The 15,266-nt window shown below is 25.0% G+C and overlaps 1 protein-coding gene across 15 annotated transcripts in view; it reads left to right on the top strand.

Moving 5' to 3' along the window:
- Positions 1 to 521: 521 nt before the first annotated feature.
- The window catches only part of LOC127285747 (transcription factor 12), a 295,386-nt gene continuing 280,641 nt past the window's right edge, over positions 522 to 15,266 (top strand). For 13 of the 15 annotated variants that reach the window (XM_051311915.1, XM_051311899.1, XM_051311903.1 and 10 more), the window contains exon 1: positions 522 to 669. In XM_051311915.1, the coding sequence (XP_051167872.1) occupies positions 588 to 669 (82 nt within the window). In that variant the 5' untranslated portion in view covers positions 522 to 587. The remainder of the gene's footprint in view (positions 670 to 15,266) is intronic. The other 2 variants (XM_051311914.1, XM_051311905.1) reach the window with 1 other exon arrangement.

Raw genomic sequence — 15,266 nt, 5'->3', positions numbered from 1 at the left:
TATATTTATTTCTAGCAAATTTTTTTATTACATTTATTCATGAAATCTTATTTCCAATAATTGAATTAATTTTTCTTGGTACCTTAAAAAGTAGAAAAAATATTAATAGATAATTTATTTTTTAAATTTGGTATTTTTAATCTGTATTTAATTTATAATTTACTGTTTTTTAGCAAAGTTTTAAAAAAATTTTTTAAATTCTTTTCTATTATGTTTTCATTTATGATAAAAACGTTAAATTCAAAAATTGGCGCGAATTTTATAAACGATTGCAGCGCCATCATCGTGAATTAATTTTTTATACTAATTACAATATTTTTAATACTGTAAGTTAATTTTGAGTAACATTCAAAGTGAAATCAATATTTTCATAAAGTATATATTTATTTTATAAAATAAATTATATTTATAATTTATTTTTATATGAGAAAAAGCAAAACAAGCACTGCTATACGGAAACTAGTTCCCAACTCTGCATCAGTTCTACTGCTGCCGGCAATTGACCGTCAAACAAGTGTCGCCTCCAAGCGGCACGAAATCACAACTTGTATTCGTTTCTTGTCGTTCACAGTCGTTCGTTCGGAAAGATGGCGGCCAGCGACGACGAGCCGATGCATCTCTATGAGGTTTTTCAAAACTGTTTCAATAAAATCGCCAACAAACAACCCGGTGAGTTTTCACAATCAACACTTGACACCCTCGACTTCGAAATAATTCGCGTGTGCACATCAATAATGTTCCGCGTGTGATTGAAAATCATGGATTTATCTCCTCAGTTTCCCCTATATATATATATACATATATACATAGTGTGTGTATGTGTGTTTCGGTTCATCTCAGGACTGTCTTTTATATACATTAAATAATAATATCTAGCAATTTTTGTCGTTTAATTTAAAAGTCAAATTGTCAAAATGATTTTTATTTGACATTTAATTGTGAATGTGATAATGTCAAAAAAAAAAGAAAGAGAAAAAAAATAGTGAATTTAGAATGACTGCTTTTTCAGTCGATTCATCTCTGTGTTTTGGTCTGCTCGTTAAATGCCGTGAATTGGATGGTGCTGCCTCTTTCGATTCGACTGCCAAATTTACCCCTTCTCCCCTCCCCTTCGAATTTTGCATTATATATATTGATAATTTACCCATTTTTTTTGCAAAAAAAAAAACCCTTTTTTTTGCAAAAAAATAACTTTTTATCAGTTTTAGTGAAATTCTATTTTGTTTGGCGACATGTGCGTTTTTTTTTTTTTTTTTTTTGACAGAAGTGTTTCGAAGTCGTGGGTTATATTATTATATGTGTGTGTCTGTGTTATTTTATGTCAAAAAAAATTAGATATCGTTAAATTTTCAATATTGTTTTAAATTAAAATATTTTATTATTTAGAAATTCGTTAATTTCAAATTTATTTTCACCAATTTTGTTTTTATATTTGTTATTGTTTTCTTTCTTCTTCTTCTCTTTTTTTTGACATTTTATAAACAAAACATTTTTTTTTTTTATTTTAAAAAAATAATTAATTTGTAATATTTATAAATTGAAAATTTTTCTTTATTATTGTTTTATAAACTTTTTCAGAATTATACAATGTTTATTGTATAAATAATTTAAAATATTTGTATGAATAGCATAACCTAACCTAAAATTTAAGAAATGGTTCAGCGACCCATAAAAAAACGTTGAATTCTCTTTGAAATTATTTGTCATCTTAAAAACTTTGCAATTAATTTAAATTTAAAAATAAAACAACAAATTATTAAAAAATTTTTAAATATTTATATTTTTAAATAAATAATTTTAAAAACTCGCAGTTTAACACAAATGGTCAAAAAATTTATAATTATATGAAGAAATAAATATATTTATTATTAATTATTATTAATATATTATTCATATTATTATTATTGTTATTATTATTAATAAAAAAATTAATCAAATTTGAGGAATTAAATTGTGGTGTTAAAAAAAATTTCTTGTCAACAAAATTTATTCACTTACATAATTTTTTTTTATAATTTTTTATTGTTTTCGATAATTAATTAAATTTCTGATTTTTAAACAATAAATCGACATATTTTAAAATCATTAACACAAAAATATGTAAAAAATATTTCTAAAAAAATTAATAAAAAAAAATTGAATTTTTCAAGATTTATAATTTAAATTTTTTGAAAATACTTGAATTTCACGAAATTTTAAAATGAAATTTTTAATTTGAAAATTGTTTAAATGATAAAATTATTTTAGAATTTAATTAAATTTTCTGAACATGATAAAATTTTCAAACAGTTTTGTTTAAAATTTTTGCAAATAAAATAATTATATGGATCAAATAGAATAAATTCAATTTTAGAAGATTTTTAGTTAAAAAATTTGGATATTGTTTTAATGTTAAAATATTTTAAACATAATTTTTTTTTTTGTAAATTATTAAGTCTGCGAAATATTTATTTAAAATTTTGAAAATATTAATTTTTGTTTTTGAAAAATTTGAATTACAATTTTGCAAATAATTGAATATTTTTGAAAATTTAAAGTTTTAGATTTTTAAAAATTATAATTAAAATTTGGAAAATTTAAAGTTTAGATTTTTAGAAATAATAATTGAATTTTTGAAAATTTAAAGTTAAGATTTTTAGAAATAATAATTGAATTTGAGGAGTTTAAATGAAAATTCTTTGTTAATTAAAATCAGTGAAATTTTGTTTTTACAAATTTCTGAAACAAATTTAATTTTATTGAATTTTTCATTTACAATTTTTGGAATAATAGAATTTACAAAAAACTTTATTAAAGGTTTTTAAAAAAAAAAATTTCTTTTTTTGTAAAGAATTTTAGTTAAAAATTTATAAATAATTGAATTTCAGTAGAATTGCAGTTAAGATTTTTAAAATTAATTGAATTTTAAATTTTTTGTAAATTTCAATTACTAAAGAAATTTTTACAAATTTTTAAATTAAATAATTTAATTTTTATTGAATTTTATTAAATTTTTTGAAAATAGGCAAAATATTTTTAAAATATACTTTTAAAAATATTTTTTTGTTTTCAAAATTTTTCATTTAAATAAAGATTATTTCAAATTTTATATTTTTGAATTTTTTAAAATATTTTTTTTTTAAATATCGCCGATAAATTATTTTTTACAGTATTTTAACGTTTAAGCTACATCAAGATATATACTGAAATATCATTTAGTCACGATAACTTTCGTGTTAACATGAAATCAAATATATGTATATATGTATCATTGTAAATATGTTAACATAATATGTTGTGTGTTATTTCACATAATACATTCTAGAATAAATAATACCACACTGAAAAAAATTTATTTGAATTAAATAAAAATTATTTAATCCAATTAAATCATTAACTATCTATTAAATATGTATTTGAATTCAAATTAATATTTAATGGATCTAAGTATTTTATTTTATCGTTTCAAATAAACAGTAATTTACGCCAAATAAAAATTACTTGAATCTAATAATAAATGAAATAATTGATACTAATAAATAGTGCTTTGAATCAATAATGAAAATTATTTAATTAATTAATTAATTTAATTAATTCATGTTTGTGAATTCAAATAAATATTTATTTGCAAGAATAAAATATTTTTCTTGAAACAACTAAAAATTTACTTATTCCAAATATTCAATTATTCGTCATGAGTATAATTATTTTAATTCAGATTAAATTTCCTATAATTGCGTCAAATAATTAATTATTTATCCCAAATAGAAAATTTATTTGAATTTAATTTCTTTAATTTTCTGGAATTTTTTATGAATAAATTAAAGTAACTATTAATTTCAAAATTTTTTTTACTTTTTTCTCAAAGCAAATGCAAAGTAAAAAGTTGCCCTTCACACTCAATTATTAAGCATGTGATATATTTTATATTCATTAAGTAAATAATTATTTACCACTATTTATTGAATCTAATAAATGATTTTTTAAACTTGGATAAAAATATTAATTAATTTTTTTCAGTGAAATATTTGGTTTTTTAATATAAATAAAAATTATTTGATACAATTTAATATTTTATCGGCTCAACTTGAAATAAAGTAAATTATTCATTAATACGAATAATTTATTATTTAATGCTAATACCTTAGCTTATAATAATTTTTACGGCGTTGAATCTTAAATTATTGAATTTCTATTTAGCAAAATTGTATAAAGTGGATTTTATTTAATGCAAAATTTTCAAATTTACATTTAACTAAAATTTGATTTAAAAGAATTTCTATTTAGCAGAACTCTTATAAAGCATATTTTCTAATACTTTTTAAAAATTTTAAATTAATATTATTTCAATTTAACGAAATTTATGTCTAGAAAAATTGACAAAAAAAGAACTAAGTAGAATTTTTCTTAAATGACAATTCTGTTAAGTAAATATTTTCATAAATCAAAATTTACTAAAATAACAATTCTGTTAAAAAAATATTTCTTTATGCAATTTTTCTTGACATAAATTCCGTTAAATTTAAATTTGGTTACATCAACAAAATAAATGCATTGATATACAGTTAACCAAACATTTGGTTATGCATAAACCAAACGTTTATTTAGCTCAATCAAATTTTTTCTTTGTTCAAAAAATTTATTAAAATAAACCAAACAGTTATTTAGATCAAATAAATATTTATTTGAATTAAACAAATTTTGTTTGAACGAACCAAAAAATTGGGTAAATTTAAAAAAATGGTACATTTGGTTCAAACATATCTTTTTTCTAAGTGTCTGCTTTATATAATTTTACTAAATAAAAATTTAATAATTTAAGATTTGACGCCGTAAAAATTCTTTTAAATTAAATGTTGAGAATATTTATACGTCCCCAAATTAGTTTATTTATTTCACTTAAATATTTTATTTTTTACAAAACATTCTCTCTTAATTTGAATCAGTGAAATAGCTAGAAGTCGGTTACTGAATCATTTAGTGAAATTTTTACTGGAAATCAGTGATATATGACTGATTTTCAGTGTAAATTTCACTAAATGATTCAGTAACCGACTTCTAGCTATTTCACCAGTGAAATTTCACTGATTCAAATTAAGAGAGTTATTTATTTGGTTCAAATATATATGAAATTAGTGGATAATAGAAAGGTAAATGATTTAATTGTATCAAAATAAATTTTACTTAATCAAAATAAAAATTTTTTTTAGTGTAATTTAAGTAAGGGAATAGTCAAGGATTTTTTTTCCTAGCAGTTGTTATAGACACCCTGATAAAATAAAAACATTTTTAGATTGAAATAAATTTAAATAAAAAAAATTATTGAACGAACTTTTGATCATTTATTCCATTTTTATTTATAATATGGAAATAATAACTGGAATTTGTATATTTAAGAATATTTCATGTACTTAATTTAAGTATATATTCTTATTTTATATATATATATACTGAATTTAAGTATAAAATATTCTAAAATATATGTAAGCTCAGAATATATTTTTAATTTCAGTTTACGAGTTTTTCTGTGTTTGAGAAAATTCACTTTATGCAATTTACACAATAGTTGAAAACTCCACCTTGTTTGGTTCGATTCCCTCGAGTTTTCTTCTTTTTTTATATATATATATATATATATATATATATATATTGTCCGCTGCTGTGAATTTATTTCTTTCGCGCGCGACTTTACCTCTCTGCCATATTTCCTCTTCTTTGCCATCTCGCAAAATTGCAGTAGACGCTTCAGCGCACTCATAAATTCTCCCTTAGACGCTTGGCTGAGCCACTAAAACCAATTATTATTTTCATTGTGATTATTTTCGCTTCATCTATGATTTGTCTTATTGTTATATATATTTATATAAAATTTTTTAAAATTACTTGTGAATGAAACGATAATGAATTTTTCATTATGATCTTTAAAATATTATCTCAGATCTCATCTTTTCTATTACACTCGCAGGAAAAAATTAAAGTTTTCTAATATATACCTCAAAGTTTAAAAGTTCTATAGAAAAACGCCTATTTAAAAATGGATACGCCCTTTAATACCAAATTTTTTTTTCCTCGAAGAAAGAATTTGACTTGTAAATTCTTAAAATACTTTACCAAAAGGATAATAAAAAGTGGCTCTGATAAGTGCGTTGAGAGAGGATGGAGTGCACCGATACAATTCTGTGTACGAGAAAAAATGTTAATGTAAAGGTGCACGAAAGAGGATACACCTGCCCCGTTCGGGTATTGCTTATGTTCTTGACACTGATTGAGTTGGTATATTTAAACACATTAGGGTCATTCCACAAAATATAGTGACTTCCTGTTAATTTGCAAAGATATTTTCAGAACACTATAATATATAACTCCTATTCCCTATAATCCCTTTTCTTATGTATGCATTATATTATATAATCTTTTCTTTTATCAATTATATATGATTATTGAAATGATAAATTTTGGGAAGATTTTAAGGCGTAAATTTGTGATATAAACATTTAATTGCGTTTCTCCTAAATTCTAAGTTATTCAATTCATCAATTCTCGATGGTTTATAATATAGATACTGCTTATGTAAAAGGAATAAGGTCGAAATAATAATAATCTGCCGTATACTTCTGCAAGATCAGTTTCATTTTAGAAATATCAAATATATCTTATCTAACTCTTATTCTAAATAATGTAATTTAATAAAATGAAGACAAATTATATTTGTATTTATTACACAGCCCCACAAGAAAAGCGTCGGGGTTCGGGTATATCAGACTACCCTACCCCCATGTATTTGGAGTCGGTATCAAAACTACACAAGAATTTTCATAAAAATGTTCTATTGTACAAAACATAAAAATTGTTATTTTTTACATTATATTTTTTTAATGTAGTTTTTATTTTTTGTTAATTTTAACTTTCACTTTGTAAATGAAAAAAAAAATTTTTAATTGTTATTTTTTTGGGGGGCGGTTCGAGGTGCCCACAGACGAAATGCATACATTAAAACTGTATATAAGCTGCATTTACAAGTACAAATGAATTTTATCATTAATTCGTATGCAGTTTAAAGTTTGGATCAGTTTAGGTAAATGGGGACAAAATCCCTACACCGAAAAAACAGTATTCTAGTTTTAAGATTATTATTTTCTTAAAAAAATATTCTTAAAATATTCTAGTTTTAAGAATGTTATATTCTTACATAAATATTCTTAATAATATTCTTAAGCAGATTCTAACTTTAAGAATATTTTCTATGTACTAAATCTTCTTCTTCTTAAAACAAGAATATGCGCTAGAATTGACGTGCTGCTATAGCTTGTTCGCGTCGCCATTGACTAACGAGTCGTCGTGCGCGTCGGAGTGTTTTTTTTTGACAATCATAGTAATCTTTAAAAGTATTGTTCTCTACAATTGTAATAATTGTTGTTTAGTTTTAATTTTTCACGTTTAAAAATATATAAAAAAAAATATTATTGCGTTTCTTAATCTTATCTACGTAATTTAAGTTTTTGTGATTCCAAATTGAAAAAAATGTTCGACAATTGGTTAACATTGTCTTTAAGTATTAAAATTGTGTTCTTTTTTGAAAACTTTAATAAAAGTAATATTTTTAAAATAAAAATGCTGTACTTTTTCTTTATTTGAAATTATGTATATTTTGGTTTAAAATTAAGTATTTACTATTCTTAAATTAAGTTTATAGTATTCTTAAAACTGCTAAAAGTATATTTCTTGATACAAGAAGAAAATATACTTATTTTAAGATTATATTCTAAAAAAGTGATTCTAAGAAAATATTCTTAATATAAGAAGATTCTATTCTTAATTTAAGAATATATTCGTGGCGCCTATTTAAATCTCGCATATTCTTAAAATAAATTGAAAATTCTTAAAATTAGAATATCGTTTTTTCGGTGTATTTTTCACAAATTACGTAAGTTTCATCCTTTAAAAGGTAATATTAGCGGGTTTATTTTTTTTAAAGTTGTTATTTACATTCCCAGGATTAATTTTACGCAACAGAAAAAAATTTAGATAAGCTAATTATTACTCCCATATCAGAAATTTACTTGAATTTTTGATTTTTGTCAATTTGGTTAATAATAACAAGCTGTCCCCATGTTATTATTAACCAAATCGACAAAAATAAAAAATTCAATAAAATTTTTGTTATGGAAATCATAAGGAATAAGAAAAAATGTTTGTATGATTTTTAAGTCTGTTTTTTTTCAAATGTGAGACAAAATACTGAAATAAAAAATAATAATAAAAGATATAAATTAATCAAATTTAATCAACCCTAGTAGAAATTTGTCCTAGCTATTTTAAAGGAACTGCCTAGTCGCGCTGGAGTCTGTCTAGTTACTTGACTGACCAGCTAGCTAAAAACTCGAATGTCATGTCACGCTTTTTTCATCAAGTTATTATCCAGCCCAACTTGATAATTATTTATCAATAGGACTTTTGAAAAACTAGTCAAATTAATTCTTTTAAATATTTCGAAATTCATTTAATAATAAGATTTAATGTAGTAAACACGTTTATTTTATGTAATTAAAAAAAATATTCCAATTATCAACAAAAATTATTATAAGAAAATATATTGCACTAAATATAGTAATTCGTTATAAAAATGTAATTTTTCATTCACAATTAAACTGGATTTAAAAAAAAATTTACATAAGTAAAACGATTGAAGCAACATCTTGACCTGAACTGTTAACAACACTGAAACAATTATAATTTTTATATTAATATGAATGTCATAACATAAACCTTAAAACACTTCTCGCAGTTTTAACGAAAAAATCTTGGGGCTACCGGGGAGCGAACACGGGTCCGCTGGGCGGGAACGAAAGAAACGCACGCTTTACGCAACTCGGCCGTTCTGATCAGTGATATTAGAATAAATGCTTGACGTATTTCACTGTACCTAATAATATTATGAATTTGTGCATATTATTTTTATTATTTTCTAGGCAAATAAACATTTTAGATGTTTATTTGATTTTAAATGATTTACTTATAATTTAATTTAAACATTAGACAATTATAAAAAACTAATTACTAATTTTTTTTATTTATTATCCTCAAAAATTATATGTAAAATTTTATAAATAAAATTATTTTAATAAATTAATAATTATTGATATAATATAATATTATTATTATTATTATTATTATTATTATTATTATTATTATTATATTATTATAATATACTCAAACAGAAAAATAATATTCTACTATATTTGTAAAATTTGTCTGAAAATAATAATAATTGTTTAATCATTTTTTTTTAAAAACTAAAAACACTTTTTATTCAAGGTAATATTATTTTCATAATAATTTAATTTATTGCAATTATTTTATTATAATTTAATAAATTTTATTATTTTAAAAAAGCGCGCGCTATTTTGTCTTGGGCCAATCAAGTGATTTCAACTAAATATAGGTTATGTTCGTTTCTGATTCATGACAGCTGGCAAACATTTACAACAAATAATATTTTGCAAGTGTATATTTATTGCAATAAGATAAGTTATGCAAAAAATATATATGTGGAACAATAATTTACAGTGATTTTCATAAAATGAATATTGATTTAGATGCTCTGGAAAGCAAAGTTCATTTTTTCTTAAATTCAATTTTTTCGACCACCGAGATATTTCGATACATTTTCATGTGTTTTGTATGCACTGTCTTTTTTTGAGAAAGGAATATTAATATTATTATTATTAATTTTTATAAACAAGTTGTAATTTTTTTAAATCAAGCAAGCGAAATGTCAATACACAAAATCCTAGCATAGCTGTCCAGTTACTAGACTTATTGAAGCGCCACCGCCATGACAAGGATATGAATTTAATTTCGAGCAGCACTGGACAGTGCCATTAAAAAAACTGGATAGCTTTGAGTCGTGGAATTATCAAGTTCAACTTGAATTTCTTTCAAAAAGCACTGATCAGTAACTTCACAGTTATTTATCAGTTCAGCTAGAATCAGCGTCCGCGAGAAAAACTGTCAAGTAACTTGAGTCAATCTAGTGCATCCACGACAAATTTCTACTAGGGAAGTATTTTCATCCCTTAATGCAGTAATATACTTAAGGAAACTTTTTTCTTAAACCTTTCTTAGAAAAACTATGCTGTCCGCATTTAACCCAAAATTTAGAAAAATACGATTAATGATAAAATTCATTTGTACTTGTAAATGCAGCTTATATACAGTTTTAATGTATGCATTTCGTTTATGGGCATCTCAAACCGCCCCAAAAAAATTATGAAAATTTTTTTTTCTGTATTTAAAAAATAATAAAAAAAAATTATGTAAAAAATAACGTTAAGAAAAAACAAAAAAATTTTCAATGTACAAAATAACAAATAAAAAATTCTTTTTTCATTTACAAAAAAAGTTAAAATTAATAAAAAATAAAAACTACATTAAAAAAAAATGATGTAAAAAATAAAAATTTTTATGTTTTATACAATATAACTTTTTTATTAAAATTCTTGTGTAGTTTTAATACCGACTCATGTATTTTAGGCCGCTGAACACAAATTTTAAGTTCATTTTGCTCCTAGGGGTCAAATTTTTGGTAGTATAATTTTTTTTTTAAATTGATGGATTTATATGAAACTTGATATCTAAGGATTTTGGAGGTACTTGATTACGAATCTGAAGTCAGATTTTTAAAATTCAAAATGACGGATCCAATATGGCGGTCAAATTTTTAGAAAATTGATGATTTTTTTAAAATTTTCTTAAAGAATCATGGATTTTTTTTTATGAAATTTTTTTATTTAGAACTTTTAGGGACTGCTGATTACAAATCTGAATTTAGATTTTCAAAATTCAAAATATGTAACCGCCATATTGGATCGGCCATTTTGAATTTTGAAAATCTGACTTCAGATTTGTAATCAGCAGTCCCTAAAACTTCTAAATAAAAAAATTTCACAAAAAAAAAATCCATGAATTTTTAAGGAAATTTAAAAAAAAATATCCCCAATTATCTAAAAATTTTATCGCTATTTTGAATTTTAAAAATCTGGGAAACATAAACTAAAAATTAGTTTTTCGGTCATTTAGTACTGAATATTTTAAAATAAATGTGATATTAAATCTAGAGAGGTTAAATTCGTTTTTTCTTGACCTTATGTCAATTTGACAATTATATATACACAAGGAAAGAGGAAAATCTTTATTATGAAATTTTCATTTCGAAATAATGTCAATAAAAAAATATTTCAAAAAAAGCATTAATATAATGTACATGCAGTTATACTTTATTGTGAGTTTTCCTCATCAATATATTTATGAAAATAAAGGATCCATATATTTCTATACAAAAAAAAAAATACTATAGTCATGCTTAATTTCGCTTTCGATGAATGAGAATGTGATTTTCATTGTGAATTACAAACCATTATGTGACATTTTAGACATAATGTACGTGACTAGGTTGACAAAAATGATAAATATATATATATGCTAAAAAACATTTTTTTTATTTACTTTAATAAAATAATATTCTGTTATTGAAGCCTTAAATGTCATTGAATTTTTCTTAAATTTTGTCAAATTAACTTCATAATTTATTTTACCAACTATACATTTTTTGGTTCTTTTAATTATTTCTATGATAACAATAACACAAAACTCTTATAAATTAAATTCATGGGTTAATAAAAATTAAAAGATTATTATAGCAATAGGGCTTTTGTTCGGATTTCACCTTAAGAATCAGCGGTTGGTAATGCATGTTTCTATTTTATCAGCAGTCGGTAAGATAGGAATTTAGCGGAAAAATCGACTTGGTCGATAAAGTAGAAAACTGTTTAAACCTATATTAATAAACTTATTTTATTTTATAAAACATTTATTAGATATTATTTTTTTATTCAAAACTGTTTTACCGACCACCCAATAGTTACCGTTAACTTCAATATGTATGGTAATTACCCGGTCGGTTAAACAGATTCCTAGTTTACCGAATGTCGGTAAGGTAGAAATTTACATTACCGAGTTTATTTTAAAAAATATGTTTTTTTTTTGTTATCACGAACAGATGGTGGTAAAGTTTTTAAATTAAAGTCAATTCCTCAGATTCTTTTTGTAACTCGTGATGATTTTTCCCATGACTTGTCGATAAAATTCTCTTGCGTTAAATTATCAGTGTTGGTTTTCAACATGGGTCAATGTAAAGAAAAAAAAATTTTTTTTTCTTATGTATGAAACTAGTGGTAAATGAATGAATAAAAGAGAGAGAGGGAGAGAGGCAGGTGCATCACGGTGACACACCCTCGATATGAAAGAGGAACAGAGAAAAAAAAAGTGCCCCAAGTCACGAGTGTTGTGTCTGGACCTCGTTTAAGTTTCTCTCTTTATACTAAGGGAGTAAATTCCCTTGTTTTGCGACTAACGGGGATGGTAATTTTAAATCACATGTCAATAACCCCCACCCCCCCAAAAAAAATTTATTTATCTCTCTATATTATAAAATGATTTCACCACTGTCTTCAAAATGGATCATTTCATATCAAGTGTAACCAATCATTGTACTAATCATGTCAAAAACATAGGTTGGTTACACTTGATATAGAATAATTCATTTATATATATATATATATATATATATATATACCACCTATTTCAAAGAATTATTATTACAAATTCATTGAAATCTGAATAAATATATCTTGAAATTTACATAACCTTAAAATTTATGTCATTTTTGGCGGGAAATACAGAGAGAGATGAGGGAAGGGTGAAGGACTTACTGCTTTATTAGGGTCTTAAAACAAACATAACCTCAAAAATTTAGGTCATTTTTGGCGGGGGAGAGGGTGGACTTGCGGCTATATTCAGTCTTGAAACGAACATAACCTTAAAATTTAGGCCATTTTGGAGAAGAAGGGGAAATGAGAGGAGGGAGGGGGGACTTGCGGCTATATTCAGAGCCTTGAAACGAACATAACCTCAAAATTTAGGTCATTTCTGGCGTGGGAGAGGGAGGGACTTGCTGTTATATTCAAAGTCTTGAAACGAACATAACCTCAAAATTTAGGTCATTTCTGGCGCGAGAGGGTAGGGGACTTGCGGCTATATTCAGAGCCTTGAAACGAACATAACCTCGAAATTTAGGTCATTTCTGGTGTGGGAGGGGAAGGGACTTGCTGTTATATTCAGAGTCTTGAAACGAACATAACCTTAAAATTTAGGCCATTTTGGCGGAGGAGAGGAAATGAGAGGAGGGAGGGGGACTTGCGGCTATATTCAGAGCCTTGAAACGAACATAACCTCAAAATTTAGGATGGGGGACTCCCCCCCTCCTAGGTCAAGAATTCTTGAAACAGCGGCGGCGGAGGCGATATCTTTTTGTAATATAGGTAGATATTAGTATTTTAGTTCTGATTTTAACCTCAAACCCACAAGCGAATTGACGTGGAACGACCCATATATCTACTTATATTATTATTAAAACGAACATAACCTCAAAATTCAAGGTCCTAGATCGTTAGGATTCAAGGTCATGGATCATACATAACCTTAAAATTCAAGGACATAGTTTACAGGATTAAATGTCAGAGATCAAACATAACCTCAAAATTTTAGGGCATAGGTTTCCTGGATTCAAGGCTTTAGTACAAACATAACCTCAAGATACAAGGACATAGGGCATGGGACCGTTTGGTTTGAGGTTATGTCCGACAAAAAATAACTTTAAAATTCCCCTAACCAGGAAACGAACATAAACTCAAAATTTAGATAAAATTTTAATATTTGCAAGCCATTAGAAAATTAATCATTAAAGTGGAAAATAAAAGGGGTTTGGCGCGCAAAGAAAATTTTGTAATAAGCCTTATTCATATCATTGCAAAAATAAGTATCTTGTGGGTGTATATATAAATAATACAAATAATTATAAATTTCTCAAGAACTCTATGAAAAAGTATAGGAATTCATGATTTAAGAAATATTCATCCGTCTTTTTTTTTTTTGTTTTGATTTTTAAACCAAGACCTTTTCTTTGTAGGTGACGCGATGTTTCGACGAGAATTAATCCCTCGAGATTAAATTTGTTGTCGTTCAAGTGCAAGGATCTCCAAAAATAGTTCTCCCCAATCTAATAAAATATTGCTTGAGATTTTTTTTTTTTCAAGACTGTGTCGTCTTTACACTTAATTCTTAAATGAAAACGATTCCCAGATGTTGAATATCCGAAGAATTTGTTGTCTCTCTCTCTCTTTTGATTTTTTTTTTTAGTTTGTGAAATGATTTCCTTTTTAAAGTGAAATGAAAAAAATAAATAAATTTTTTCATTGAGGAAAAAAAAAATAGATAAATGATGTTTTGCGCGTTTTTATATATCGATGGTTGGTTAACAATCTCTTGGCTCTCGTAAACTTTGAAGTAGTTGCGCGCGTATTTACCGTTTGCGACGTTGATGCCTCCATGTTAAAGTAAACGCTACCCGACGGCAGCAAAATAATCGGCTTAAAATTATGCTCGCAGGGTATACGACGGAAATATCCTTGCGTATAGGTATATATATATACCGCAAAGTAAGTGGCGTGCACACTTCCAACTTGTATATATTAACCTCGTGTGTCGTTACAAACATGAATACAGTTCCTTTATCAAAAAAAAAAAAAAAAAAAAAAAAAAAAAAAACGTTTCAAACATCAGAGAGCCAACAAGTATAAAATGTAAACACAATTTTCTCTTGTGCTCTCTGATATTGTTTTATTATTACGTGGTAAAAATTTTTGTGCATCAGATGCTCAATCTATGGTGGAAGTATATTGTATACATATTTAAGGGCAACTGCTATATTGTTTAGGGCAAACATAATTGTTGCCCCAAACCGGGATAACTGATGTCCATTTTTAAAGTACAAGATTTTCTTTACTAACCAGTACAACAGGTGCATTAAGATTTTATCCATGTATATATATCACTACAAAAACTTTCCCCTTAATAATACTGGCTGACAAAATTTTTGCTTACTTCAGAACTAAACACCAGATTATAATTTTTCGTATTTTGATTTGCTGAATCTAAATCTGACCTCAGAATTGACGTCAGATTTTCGAGATATTCTAACCTAAAAGTGCAGAAAAGACGTTTTTTGGCCATATTTAAGGTCATGTAATATTAACATATAGGTATTTTTTTCGAAAAGGTCGTTACAGCATCTAAAAGTAATATTCTTACCTTAGTTTAAATTGAAATTTTGTTTAAAAAATCTTTATTTCCCTCTGAGTTTTCATCATTTGAATTTTCTGAGTAGAAAA

The sequence above is a fragment of the Leptopilina boulardi genome, unplaced genomic scaffold, assembly GCF_019393585.1.
Source record: "Leptopilina boulardi isolate dan_hultmark-lab unplaced genomic scaffold, ZJU_Lbou_2.1 LbouV2_341, whole genome shotgun sequence".
Lineage (NCBI taxonomy): Eukaryota > Metazoa > Arthropoda > Insecta > Hymenoptera > Figitidae > Leptopilina > Leptopilina boulardi.
Note: the sequence above shows the minus strand (reverse complement) of the source record. Positions and strands in the feature narration are given on the sequence as shown.